At 36.8% G+C, this 13,825-nt stretch overlaps 1 protein-coding gene and 1 pseudogene across 1 annotated transcript; both read right to left on the bottom strand.

Moving 5' to 3' along the window:
- Positions 1-5,357: 5,357 nt before the first annotated feature.
- On the bottom strand, positions 5,358-7,670 carry LOC146321659 (serum amyloid P-component-like). Its single transcript, XM_084726916.1, has 5 exons — positions 7,568-7,670; positions 7,311-7,368; positions 6,251-6,353; positions 5,868-6,168; positions 5,358-5,724 (listed from the first exon to the last, which is right to left on the bottom strand). The coding sequence occupies exons 2-5, from the start codon at positions 7,366-7,368 to the stop codon at positions 5,506-5,508; spliced, it is 681 nt and encodes a 226-aa protein (XP_084583042.1). The 5' UTR covers positions 7,568-7,670; the 3' UTR covers positions 5,358-5,505.
- Positions 7,671-10,669: 2,999 nt separating this feature from the next.
- LOC146321658 (C-reactive protein-like) lies at positions 10,670-12,298 on the bottom strand (annotated as a pseudogene).
- Between the last annotated feature and the right edge of the window lie 1,527 nt (positions 12,299-13,825).

Below are 13,825 nucleotides of genomic sequence, written 5' to 3'. Positions count from 1 at the left end.
ACCATGTCCCTTATTCCAACAAAAATATGATCCATTTTGTCAGTCTTGCCATGTATAAGTCATTTCTCAGTCTCAGTAAGAGAGTCAGTCTGTCCATCTCATAAATCGCTGATGATTTCAAACCAGTTATCTACTGTAGGTGGGTCAGCCTGTAACCATTCACAAGTGATTGCTTTTTTTGCTGCTACAGTCAATATTTTCAGAAGATATCTGTAATTTCCTGTTATTCCCTCTGGCAAATCACCCAAATAAAGTGACACACACATCAGTGGGATCTGCAACTGTATGCATGCTGCATGATTCTACTGATACTTTCCCTAAATAGTTGTGGTGGTAGTTGACCTCATCCCCTCCTTTTCTCCAACATGTAGGGTCTACTGATATTAGACATGTTGTTATTTTATTAGTGATAAAACATGAGCAAGAGTCTTCCAACAGAATTTACACCAATGCATAGAACAAGAAGCCATAGAAATTGTATCACACAGGTTTTCCTGTTGTTGACTTGTTATTTTATTCTTTCTGCTGTGTCTCCCAGATACAGTTTGTATAGTGTTAGTTCTTCCTCTTGTCCTCTACCCTGCATATTTTGAACAGTCTATGAATGTAGAATTTACCATTTCAATTTAAGATTTTATTTAGCAGATGCTTTTCAAAGTGTTGGACATCTGAGAGCTGATACAACACAAGCAAAGATCTAGTCAGGAGAGAACATGATTAAGTGCCACAAAGCAAAGTTTGAGCCTGTTAAGACATACAGGCAGTGTAAGAGGCAATACAGTGCAGAGGATGCATCAGATTGTTTTTAATATATATTTTCTATATTATATATAGATATATTGTATTTCATATATTTTTCACAGTCTGTCAAGTGCAGAGACATGCACAAAAGAGCTGTCTTTAAGAAGAGACCCAAGAAAAGACAGATCAAAAAGAGTTTGGTAACTCATTCCACTACAAAGTTGAAGAGTCTAGTTAGCAACTTAAGGCCCTGTCATGGTGGTCCAAGCAGGTGGAGCTGTTCTGGTTGCTGTTGACGAGTGTCAGGGTTTTGAATTTGATGCTGGCAACAACTGGAAGCCAATGGAGAGATCTGAACAGCAGGGTGATGTAATGTTTTTGAGCTGGTTGAAAACCACACGTGCTGCTGCCTTCTGGATCATCTGCAGAGGTTTGAATGTGAATGTGGGAAGGCCTGCCAGCAAGGAGTCGCAGTGGTCAATGTATGATATCACCAGAGCCTGTGCCAGGAGTTGTGCTGCATGTTCAGACAGGTAGGGTCTGATCTTTCTGATACTGTACAGAGAAAATCGACATGACTGAGCAATCGGGGCCATGTGGACCTTGAAGGTCATCAATTATGACAGTGAAGTTCGAAGCAGACTTTGCAGGCTTGAGCTGGGTTGATTCACGCTGGATACTGATCTCTAGCTGTAGGGACTGACTGGAATGACAAGGGGCTCAGTCTTGGAGAAGTTAAGCTGAAGGTGGCGTTCTTTCATCTGTACTGAGATACCAGCAAGTCCAGCGAATGCTACTTTAAGAAGGTCGGTTTCAGTGAAACAAGGTCAGAATGAAAATATCTGTTGAAACTTAAAAAATATAACACAAGCTTCAATAAAACCATGTTTGCCATCATCAATGTCAAGTTCCCAACTCGTCTGACTTGGAAATGTGTGTTTTTGAAGTTCTGGACCTGAAAAATAGCTTAATGTAACTTTACAGGTTAAAAAGGCCGCAGTCAGTGAAATGGCTTCAGAGCACAAGAATCTGTAGAAACTTAAAAAGTACAACAGAAACTTCAATTAAACCATTTTTGCCTTCAAGAATATCAAGTTTCCAACATACCTGACCTGGAAATGTGTGTTAGTGGTATTATTTGATTGATCTGTAATTGCCTAATTTTTCCCAATTTCTTTTGAGAAATTTCGATGCAACTATAAATATCTGAAAAAGTCATACATAAAAGTCATAAAAGTCATCACACTTCATCTGAAAGTTTTGTAAGACATTCTTCTACATTATATTACAGTAACCAGCGATATCGCAGTTTGTCCAGTACTTTAATCTAGAATCCTGCGCCTGCGTCAGTTCTGCGTCATATGTAACCTATATTTTTTTCAACTTTTTACACAAATGCAAGTCCTTTATAACATCAAACCATGTGCGTACTGTAAATGAGATGAAGGAGGTCAAGTGATCCTGATAAGTTATCACTAATTTATGACTCCTAGTCATTGCTTGTTTTGAGACATCCTTGCATATTCTGTTCATCTCCTTCCATTTTGCCCCATATTGACTGTCACACCAGAGAACTACAATTTTCAATTTGGCAGAATGGTAATAATCCTTAAGATTAGGGACAGACATGCCACCTCCCTCCTTGCTAATGATTAATGTAATATATATTTAATCCTTATTTTCCATTCCAAATAAAACATGGACTTTGCTTGTCCCATTCATATATTTCGATAGTCTCTGTTCTTGCACTAAAAATTCAGCAGGGATGTTGACCAAATAATAAGATCCTCTTTAATTTTCTTGTTTAAAGTTGTGACATTGTGCTAATGAAACTCCCAGGTATTATGCCAATCTAAGATGTAGAACGTTAGTAGAACGTTAATAGAACGTTACGTTTCTATTATAAAGCTACATTACTGCCAAAGACACAAGTTAGCTAAAAAGGAAACTTTCCTTGTAATAAGCTAAGATTTTCTCAGTTTCTTGGCACTGTTGCCAGACTGCCAGTCTACCACCTGTCATAGCAGAAATTGTCTCAGTCGTGTCCCTACCCGTCCACATCACCTGACCTTTACATCCACCCACATGCACACCTGCTCTCAGTTTCCTCCTTAGCTCTCCATTATATATGCATGTTCATTTAGCTTTTGTTCCTTGCCCTCACAACCCAGCATTTTTTTTTCATGTTGATTCATTGTTGACTGCCTCTCTGTGCCTGAACATTTCCGTGTTCAATGACACAGTTAACGTAACATTTATTCTATTTTTACTGTATGTTGTGCATTTGAGTTAACACATATTTAACTTCTACGTATGTTGTAATCGCTCACCATAATCCTTTCTCCCACTGGCTGAAAAGTGACACTTTCATAGATCAACTTTATTAAAAAAGATGGTGCCAAAGCCCACCTCATTTGCGTAGGTTACTGAAGCGCTGTTGTAGCTCAAACTGAGCTTTGGAATTAATTATTACACAGAAGGAAGACTGTGGAGTTTGTCCCACTTTCTTCTGCAGCAAAGCCATGTCCGAAAGAGATCATTTCATGGTATGAGCAGGAAAAATGATCACAGTGACCAGAATAACTTACATTATATAAATAATCATTAGACATTATCTTACATGGTACAGTTTACGTGACAGATGAGAGAAGAGAGAGGGCAAAAAAGGTGTTCATTCATTCTTTAGCACCTGATGAAATAATCAATCATACACATATTTATGTGTATATTTACATATTTACGGTGAAAGTCATGCAGGAATTGAGGAACATACAGTACCATATGAACCACTGACTCCTGAATTTTGTTGGATCATAATGTATAAGCATCGCTCCTCATGTGGCCACTCCATCATTCAAGATTTATGAGAAAACTTCAAAGCTTTGAGGAAGGAAATACTTGCTGAAATGTCAACTACAAATCTTATACAAATAAATACTCTGTTTCTGCTCAGTAAAAACCTTTTTCATACTGTTTTTTTTTATTGTTTTCTCAAATATCTGTTCTGCACTTGTAGGTAATTTCCCTTTACAAGTAAAGTAAGTAGTTCCTGACTGGAGTAGGACTTACATTCCTTGTAATTTTGTACAGGAAATGTATTAACTTAAAATTTTACCAAAAAAAGTACGTGGACATGGAAAACTAGAATATAGACAATATCAGCAATTTAGATAAAGATATCTGATATATTTTACCTTATTCAAAAGTCAAACCTCATGATTGATCTCATCATAATAAATTAGGAAAACAAAATATTTTTCCTCTGTGTAAAAATGTATTGCTTGATAGGTGTGTGGTAAAGGTAAATTTAGTTAAACAGACTCCTACAAGCTCCTACCTTTCCTTCACAGCACTATTCCTTCTGTTAAATAAGTTTTTTTGTACAATGAGGACTTGCAGCACATACTGTCAGCATCACCATGGAAAACTCTCCTTTTGTTTTTGATCAAATGAATCCAATACTTTTCAAAGGCTAATACTCTTTGTGCCAAATATTACTTATTGTTATTTAACAAATAAACAGTACCAGTGGTTTACATTTAATACAGTTAAACCATCACATTTAATTCCTACGTTTTGCAGTTCCTCATGCATGTGTACTGATCATACCTTGGAAGTCAGCAGTGAAAAGGATTAATGCCTTTTGTACAGTCACTCCCTGTTTTTGTCTGTGTATTTCCTCCCTTTATCTACCTCTACATTTTTTTTCCCCTTCAGATTCCTGTAAGGTAAAAAGGTGTTATCCCACACACAGTGCTTTCTGCTGAATCACCACAATCAACAATGAAAGGTGTCCCTCATGTTGAAATAGTCATTATTCTGCATAACAAACGCACATTATTAGGAGGTACTTTATAAAGAGGAAGTGAAACAGGCATACAGTGACTTTTTTTTTTTTCACTTTTGTTCAGAAAATTTGAGTCACTGAAATAAAGTCAAAGCATTCTCAAAATTACATTTCTTTTTTAAATTGGAATTTATATATTATATATATATATATATATATATATATATATATATATATATATATATATATATATATATATATATATATACAGGATGTAGGGTACAGTATTTTCTTAAATAGCTAAACAACCATGTGTGTCAACCTTGTATACACAGCTATTAATCGGCACACACAGACTATCACACACACCGATTAGTTACCAGACATGTTCATGCTTTCTTCATTTACGTCTCGAACAGATAAACTTTTTCTGGCCCCTAATGCCATGTATTTTTTTCCTTACCTTTTGCCATTCTTGCTTTTGTGTTGAAGCACATTTATCTTATATAAAGCTATATAAATAAAGCTAACTCAATTTGAAGCTCACTTTAAGATATAATGGGTCTTCTTTTTCTTCTTTTTTTATATTTTAGCTTGGTTGGTGCAATTTTGGTTCTCATTTTAGGGTGCAATTGCTGTTTGAAAGTTGTCATGGGTACGCTGTGTTTATGTGTTATCACAACTGACAGTCATGTCAGGGCACACCCTATGAAGTGAGAACTTTATCCACCAGTGGTAAGCAAAAAATATTTTTTCAGTCTTTTAATTTCACAAAAAAATCATCATTAGAATAGAGCTACAGTGAAAAGATGCTCAGAGAGGATAGGAATGAATAAAACACCACTTTACTAAATTTACAAGAAATGATTTAAGATAAAATGTTGATGTGATTAAATGATATCCTTTATATTGGACATGGAATTACAAAAAACATAATTTTTGACTTTGCAAGACATTGATAGTATCGTTTGAAAAGTTTAGTGACAGGTCATTTGTTTGTCTTCTATCAGTACTCTGTCTACAATCTCGAACTCCAGTGCCCTCCAGTTGAGCACATTCCCAGGAGTGAAGCTCATATCATCCATGTAGTTGTGGATCTCACAGGGTGACAGGACGTAGTCCCACATGTAGATGTCACTCATCATGCCAACAAAAGACTGCTTCAGGTCAAACCCGCCACCGTGGGCATCCTGCTCCTGTAGAGATTGCGGTGATTTAAGTAAATAAAGGTTAAATTAAACAATATTTATAGTGAAACCTTTAAATTAGAGACACACGATTAAAACCTCAGTATATACAGCATTTGTTAAAGACTATTTACTTATTTATTCAACTGTACCTGTCCTACGAAAATTATAATAGGGGACCCTCTGATGTTCGATCCAGTGCTGACAAATTTCCTAATCGAAGGTTGTCCATCATACCACAACTGCACCAGCCCAGACGCAGAATCCCATGTGGTGCAAATAGAGTGCCACATGTTCGGTTTGTAGTCCTGTGTTCGATATTCTGTCTTTTTATCCCTGATATGGGGCTCCAACTCCTTATTTGTTTCATCCCAGAAAATCAGGTAGCCGTTGGAATTAGAGGCGGTGGCCAAAGAGAAAAGGATGTGGTCCCGTTTGAGGTCTGTAAAAGACCTGTAGGGATTTAAAAAAACATTATCATGCCTGATAGTTTTTGCAGTAGATACAGCGGATTGCTTCGTGCATTCAACTCTACCTGTGGCAGACAGTCACAGCGCTAAAATCCTGCCCTGCTGGAATCAGTTTCACACGAGCAGTGTTGGTTTCTTGTGGGAAAGTGAACATTTTACCTGACAGATCTGAAAAAAAGAAGTATCATTATTATTATTATTTTTTAAATTATACGTTAAGTGTGATCACTGTGACACATGATGAGTTTCCTGTTTGTTTCAGGTGAAAGGAACATACAGTGCCATATAAACTACGGACTCTTGAGTTTTGTTGGCACACATAATGTGTAAGCATTGTTCCCCATGTGCCCACTCCATCTCCATCTGCTCAAGATTTATAAGAAAACTTCACCTCAAAGCTTTGAGGAAGGAAATACTCACTAAGATGTCAGCTACAAATCTCACACAAAGAGAGGCACCGTTCTTGGTTAATAAAAGCCTTGTTGATGCTGTACTCCACTTAGCTTTTTTGGTTTGTTTATTGTTTTGTCAACTTGCTGTTTGTTTCGCAAAAGTTCATATGAAGGCCAGTCAGTTCCTGACTGAAAATAGAACGAACAGTGTTTTGGCTTTGTCAAGTTGTGCAAATATCCAGAGTGAAACAATGACAATCTGTTATGAAACCATAAAGACAACCAAGTTTGAAATTAAAACAATATGCTCTTCTGTTTGCTTTTCTGTTGTTTGTTTTGTTATTCCTTTTTCCTCACTTAATTTCTTTAAAATTTGCATTACAAACATGATGGTTTAAATTTCGACAAAAAAAGTCTGAAAAACTGGATCAGAAAGAAATGTTATTAAGATATATAAGATTTATAACAGACATATGTTTACAGATGACAATGATAATTTAATGTATTTGAGTTACTGACCAATTCAAAAGTGTGATATTAATGTATTTCAAAACTATTTGAAACTAAAAAGTGTTTCTTAAATCATAAAATATTGTAGTTTTTTTTAGAGTATTGCCCGAAAGGTGTGTAGGAATAGTAAAGTCAAAGGTAAATAGAAACAGATTCCTACAAACTGTCTACACTTGCATGCAACTTTACATTTCTTTTTGGTTAAATAAGGATTTATTTTTACCTTGAGGAACTGCGGCACATGTTGTCAGCATCACCACCACCACCAGCAAAACCTTCATCTACAAATAACACCATAGAAAACACTCAGTGAACTCAGTACTTCTGAGCTGCTACAAATACTCAGTGTGCCAAAAACAATGAATGCATTTTCCTTTCTCTGCTACAATAAACAGTACAGGTTAAAAAGAAAAAAAAAAACTTGCCTAAATAGGATCATTTAAAATTCATATTTTGCAATTCTGCATTTGTAGATCTTACCTTGAAATCTGTGGCTGGATTTTGTGTGTGGCAGTGAATAGGATTCTAAGTTTTGTGGGCTCGCTGCTTCCCCATTTCTGCGAGTGTGTTTCCTTCCTTTTTCTACTTCTACATTTTGATGCCCTCAGATTCCTGAAATGTAAAAAAGGCGTTGTCCCAAACCAAGTGCTTTCTGCTGACTTAACATAATTTGCACTGCGAGTTAAGGCTGTGTTGCAAATAAACATGCATGCTCTCAACACTCTCTCCAGGTTTTTGATTAGGAAAATCTGAAATATTAAAATTAAAAATAGGAAACAGTCTCAAAACGGGGCGGCACGGTGGTGCAGTGGTTAGCACTGCCCCCTCACAGCAAGAAGGTCCTAAATTCGATCCGTTAATTGGTGACTCTACATTGCCCATAGGTGTGAATGTGAGTGTGAGTGGTTGTCTGTCTATGTGTCAGCCCTGTGATGAACTGGCGACTTGTCCAGGGTGAACCCCACCTCTCGCCCAATGTCAGCTGGGATAGGCTCCAGCAGCCCGCGACCCTTACGGAATAAGCGGTTACAGAAAATGAATGAGTCCAAAATGCCTGTCTTGTTTTCACTGAATCTGAATTTGAATACTGGTCTTCATTACTGCATATATACATATGCCCGGTATTAATCTGTAAACAGAGATTAAAAGTTGATCACTAACTAACATTATCAGTTATCATGTGATATCATTTACATTATGACTTCATTCAGCTAAGATCACATGATACTTTTCCAGGACCTGTCACTTTTTAAAGTGTGTTATTTGGGGAAATTTCACTGAGGCTACCCAGTGCAAAAACTGCACTGAGCAGCTCAACTGGATGAGCTGGGGTTACAATGAAGGTATATCTGTTAATATGTATACAGTTAAATTTATTCTCTGCATTTAACCCATCCTTTTTTTTTAGGAGCAGTAGGCAGCCACTGTCCAGCACCCGGGGACCAACTCCAATTCTAAGCCAGCACCTTGTTCAGGGGCGATGACTTGCTCAAGGGCACCTCAGTGATGGTAATAAGGGAAGGCAAGTGGTGTTTTTTCACTTTTCCAACCCAGATTTTTTTCTGCACAGGTTTGACACAGCAACCTCCTGGTCACAAGCTTGCGTCTGTAACCTCTAGATCATTGTTCCTCAAGCTTTTTGTGCCCAAGGCACATCAAGGATTCAAGGATTTAAGGATTCAAGGACATTTTATTATCATTACAACACACGGTAGTATAATACACACAAAATACAACATATAAACAGATAATTAATAAAATTCAGAACGGAATCGGGTGACAGTATAAACAAGGCCTCTCTGACTCGCAATTTCCTCTAGCAGCCTCATGTCCCAGCTGTAGCATGTCTCATGTCCACTCACCTCCTGTTCTCCTGTTCAGCTGATCTTGCTGGGTGGTCGAAAGATGCCGACTGCATTTGTTGATTGTTTCAGGGTCCGCTGCTCTTTAACTGAAACCCCCTTCTTCATTTTCCCATGTCTACAAGTGCTTTTCTGTCATAGGTGCTACATATTTTAACAATAAAGCTAAAGAGCAGTAACAGATTAAAGGAGAAAAGGAGCAAAGTTTGAAAGAGCTCCCGGCTGCTGCTTCTACATGCACTGCTGTTGCTATAGTAATATCAAAGGACAAGCCAAAAGCTGAAAGCACACATGCAAAATAGCCTCTATAACACAAGCAATCATTCTTATCACAGTAATACCACTACTAACAACATGCTACTAATGTCAAATACAGCTATTTTACTCATGAAATATCTATTAACAAAGTAATTCATTAATTAATTTGAAACTTTAGAGTAGCAACGGCAGACCGTTTAAACCAGACATGCAGCAACGCAGACAATCAGATAATGGAACTGAAAAGATGGAGAGACAGACAGTAATGATTCCCTCCTTCAGCAAGTGCATGAATGGCAAAAACCGGGGTTTGCTTTTAAGGACAGTCTTTAAAGGATTATTTTTAGTGTATAGAATGTGTCTGTATTGGAGAGTGAGAGTGTACAACATAATTATAGGGTAAATTAAACATTTATTTTGAACTCTGTAAAGTCGTATGTTGCAAAAATCATGTATAGTTGTCACAAAATCCAAAGTCACACCTGGACATGCCTCATGGCGCACCACTGTACCTTGGCACACTGTTTGGGAGCCACTGCTTTGGGCCACCACTCACTTGAAGATATCATTGGTTTTCTTTTGTGTCACCTCAAAGCCAGCAGTGGGACAGATGCATTTTTCCTTGGGCGGTAGTCTATTTCTTCACACTTGCATTTGCTAGGTGTATTCATGGAAAACCTGTTTGCACCAGGGTGAGTGGACTGAGGTTTATTCAGATAAGGCAGCAGGAAATCCAATTTTGTTTCTCCTTTTAGCGTGAAATTTCTGTTTGAAAGTTGTCATAAATATGCTGTCTTTCATGTGTAACCACACCTGACAATGATGTCAGGGTTCACTGAATATATCCTACACTGTTAAAGATCATACAGGTATTTAATGGAATCAACTAATCTTTAGTTAAATTAATGTAAATATATACATTTTAATAATTTTAATTAAGTTAATTTATGTTTTAATCAATTTAAATCAATTTATTTTGCATTTTTATTGTCAGATCTTATACCAGAACTGATAAGCACTTGCGACTTGTTCTGATTTGAAACTGATAGAAAATGAATTTATCTATTGATTATCTTTTGATAATAATAATAACAACATTGCTAACCATGATTATTGTTACATTGCAAGAAATCACACAGGGATTTGGTAGAACCAACTTATCTTCTCTCATTAGCATAACGTTAAAATACAAGATTTATTTGTTCAAGCTAATTCATCTTTCTAAAATGTCTATCATTTATTGTCAGACCTCTGCAGAACTTCAAACATGTTTTCGTCTAACTTGAAGTCTTTTGACTTGAAATGATGAGTTGATTAAATGTACTGTACAGAGTTCAGTCCACTAATTAAGTTATGTTTCTAAAGAAATATAATCAGTATATTGGCAGACTTCAGAGCAAACTCTCTTGTAAAGTTTGTCAGTATGACTGAAGAGTTGTTGATTCAATTTAAAATTCTAGGTTTATTGAACATGTTTCTCAAAAACAACTGAAGCTAACAATTTTTTTTTAATGCAAAACAAACAGGTTTCTTACAGTGTGTATGATAACTTCATCAACCCTTTAATGTTACAAAGATTATTATTAGATTAGAGCTAGAAAGATGCTCATACATGAAACTGAGATGAGAGGGATAGAGGAAATATGACTTTATGAATTTACAAGACATTATTTCAGAGAAAATATTACCACAATTAAATTACATCCTGTGATCATGGACATAAAATTACAAGAAAATTACTTTTAGTTTAGTGACAGGTTAGTTGTTTATCTGCAGCACTCTGTCAGCAATCAGGAAATCAAGCGCCCTCAGCTGAGCACATTTCCTGGAGTGAATATTAGGTCATCCATGTAGTCGTGGATCTCACAGGGTGAAAGAAGGTAGTCCCACATGTGGACATCAGACATCATGCCAGTGAAAGACTGCCTCACATCAAACCTCCCACCGTAGGAATCCTGCTCCTGTAGAGACTGAAGATAAATAACATTAATATTGTCACGTTAATATCGTATATACATGAGAAATGGTACATCAAATAGAGCGGATAAAGCGGACAAACTTCTTCACGAAAGGTTGTCCGTCAAACCACAGCTGCACCCGTCCAGACGCAGAGTCCCACGTGCAACAAATAGAGTGTCACATGTTGAACTTGTTGTCCTCCACTCTAAATCATGCCTCTTCATCTCTGGCAAAGATCTTGATGCTATTGATTGCAGCATTCCAGAAGATCAGGAAGTCGTTTTCAACAGACTGTAAAGGACCTGCAAGTGAAAAAGAAATCATAATGCATGCTGCCCCTTTACTGTGTGTTCTTTCATTCATTTTAAACATTTCACAGTACCTGAGACAGACAGTAACAGCACTGAAATCCTGTTTTGATGTTTCTCATGAGCTGTGTTGGTTCCTTCTGGGGTGGTGAGCATTTCACCAGACATATCTAAAAATAAGGCACAGAGAGAGATCATTCGAGATCAAATGTTTATGTACATTATATAATGAATAAATCAGCCACACAGTGGGAACAAAAATAAAATAGTTAGTGGAGATAATCTGTCAAAAGCATAGATCAGAATTTAGCCTGTAAAATAAAAATAAAATTCAAGTGTGGTAACAATATCGTGGTGAAAGTCTTTGTACTGAATTTCAGGAACATACAGCAAAATATGAACTTCTGATTCTTGCAGTCTTGGCATACATGTAAGGACTACTCCCCATGTGGCCAAACCATCATTCATGATTTATGTGAAAAGACTTTGAAGCTTTGAGGAAGCTTACTAAAAACCGGTCAATCACAAGTACCATACAGAGAGAGAGAATATTGTTAACAAAATCCTTTTTGATATCCCACATAGCTTTTTAGTTAACATATTGTTTTGTTCACTGTCTTTTTGTTTTACACAAGTTAACAGATCATTTTCCTCTGCAAATAGAAGGTAAAGGTAAAGACAAAAGGCAACAAACTTTTAAAAGCTCTCTGCACTTGCATGCTGTTTCCTTTTGGTATTCCCTTTGTTAAATAAAGAATATATTTTTTACCTCGAGGAACTGCAGCACTCTCTGTCAGCATCACCAGAGGAAGCAAAAACTTCATCTAATTCAAAGACAAAAGGCCACCATAGAAATGTTTTATCCAATGCATTCAATATTTTTGTGTTGCTACTAATACTTTAAATTGCAATGTGCATGGACTACAAATGAATATACTGTTATTTACTTGAAAAGGTAAAACCTGTAATCATCTAATACAGTAAATATCAATTCCTCTTTTTTTGCTATGCACTTCATGTCACAATCTTACCTCAAAGTTAGTCCAGATTTTGCGTGCAAAGGGAATAAAATTGTGGATTTTATATGCACTTGCTGCTTCCTCATTACTGTCCATTTACAATGTCTTTTTGTAACCTTTTTTCTGTTGATTCAACAGAAATCAATTTGAACTTTTATGCTCATGTTGAAATGTCATGTTCTCTTTTTTTTTTGGTGTGCAGTGTTGGCCCCAAAGGGAGAGCACCAGACAGGTTCGTCCAGGTTCATCCAGGTTCATCCAGGTTCATCGTTTATCATAATTCAACATTTCTTTTTTAGAATATACCTAAATATTGATGACAGTGAAGCAGCTACAATATAATCACTGTAAACCTGAGAAACATCAAAACATGTCAGTTGCACATGGCAGACTGTTTACCTAATAAGGTTGTTTAACATGTCAGAATGTACCACCTGTGGCCATTTGGTGCAGCTATTCTTCCACTTTGAAGGTGGCAGACTGAAGAGACATTCATCAACACCTATGTTTTTGTTTTTGTTTTTTTGTATGTAACGATGTTGGTTGTAAATATTAATAAATATTCAGCATAATTGCTCACCTGACTGGCCATAGGATTTACGCTCCTAATACCTGAACAGCAAAACGTTTTTCTTATTTTACGTGTTTGGACGGGCAAAAATCTTGGGATTTATATTGACCATCAGAATAAGATGAATGGATGTTTTCACCCAAAATAGGGGTGACGGCATGAGTAGGAGTTAAGTACCTGGAGGGGATGATCTCACACATATAAATATTAGTATCTCATAGCCAGACGTCTCTCCACAGTGCTCAGCGCTGGAGAAAGGTCCTCACATGCACATTCTGCGATAGGGGTAAAAATACCCTGCCTTGTTTGCACTTCTTTAGACCAATCACAAACGTCTTGGGTGGCACTAAGCCCAAGACGCAGTGAGGGTAATGCTGCAAAATAGTGTTGAGGGGGAACTTGTTTTGGCCCTTATTTGCCATTGTCAGCATGTTGGTCACAGCTAGGAGGTTGTTCTTGTTTCCTGGGGACTTTGAAAACCGATGGCAGTGTGCACCCAGTGAGTCAGACTGTTTCAATATACTATAAAGCTTCCATACTTAATTCTGTAAGTTCTCCAAGTTGTAAATTGTATCTCCATTGTACCTCTTTCTTCAGGCTTTGAGACTCGTAAATTCATCCTCAGCACAACGAAAAATAGTTTGCTTTTTTATCATTTATTTACCCATTTGATGTATATAATTTTGTTGTGTTTGTTTTGTGTTTGTTTTGTGAGGAATTTAAAGGGAAATACAACCCATTATGCAACCCTGAGTTGTCAA

The sequence above is a fragment of the Lutjanus erythropterus genome, chromosome 9 (assembly GCF_056507025.1).
Source record: "Lutjanus erythropterus isolate fLutEry1 chromosome 9, fLutEry1.hap2, whole genome shotgun sequence".
NCBI classification, from domain to species: domain Eukaryota; kingdom Metazoa; phylum Chordata; class Actinopteri; order Lutjaniformes; family Lutjanidae; genus Lutjanus; species Lutjanus erythropterus.
This window is presented reverse-complemented; position numbering and strand designations above follow the sequence as displayed.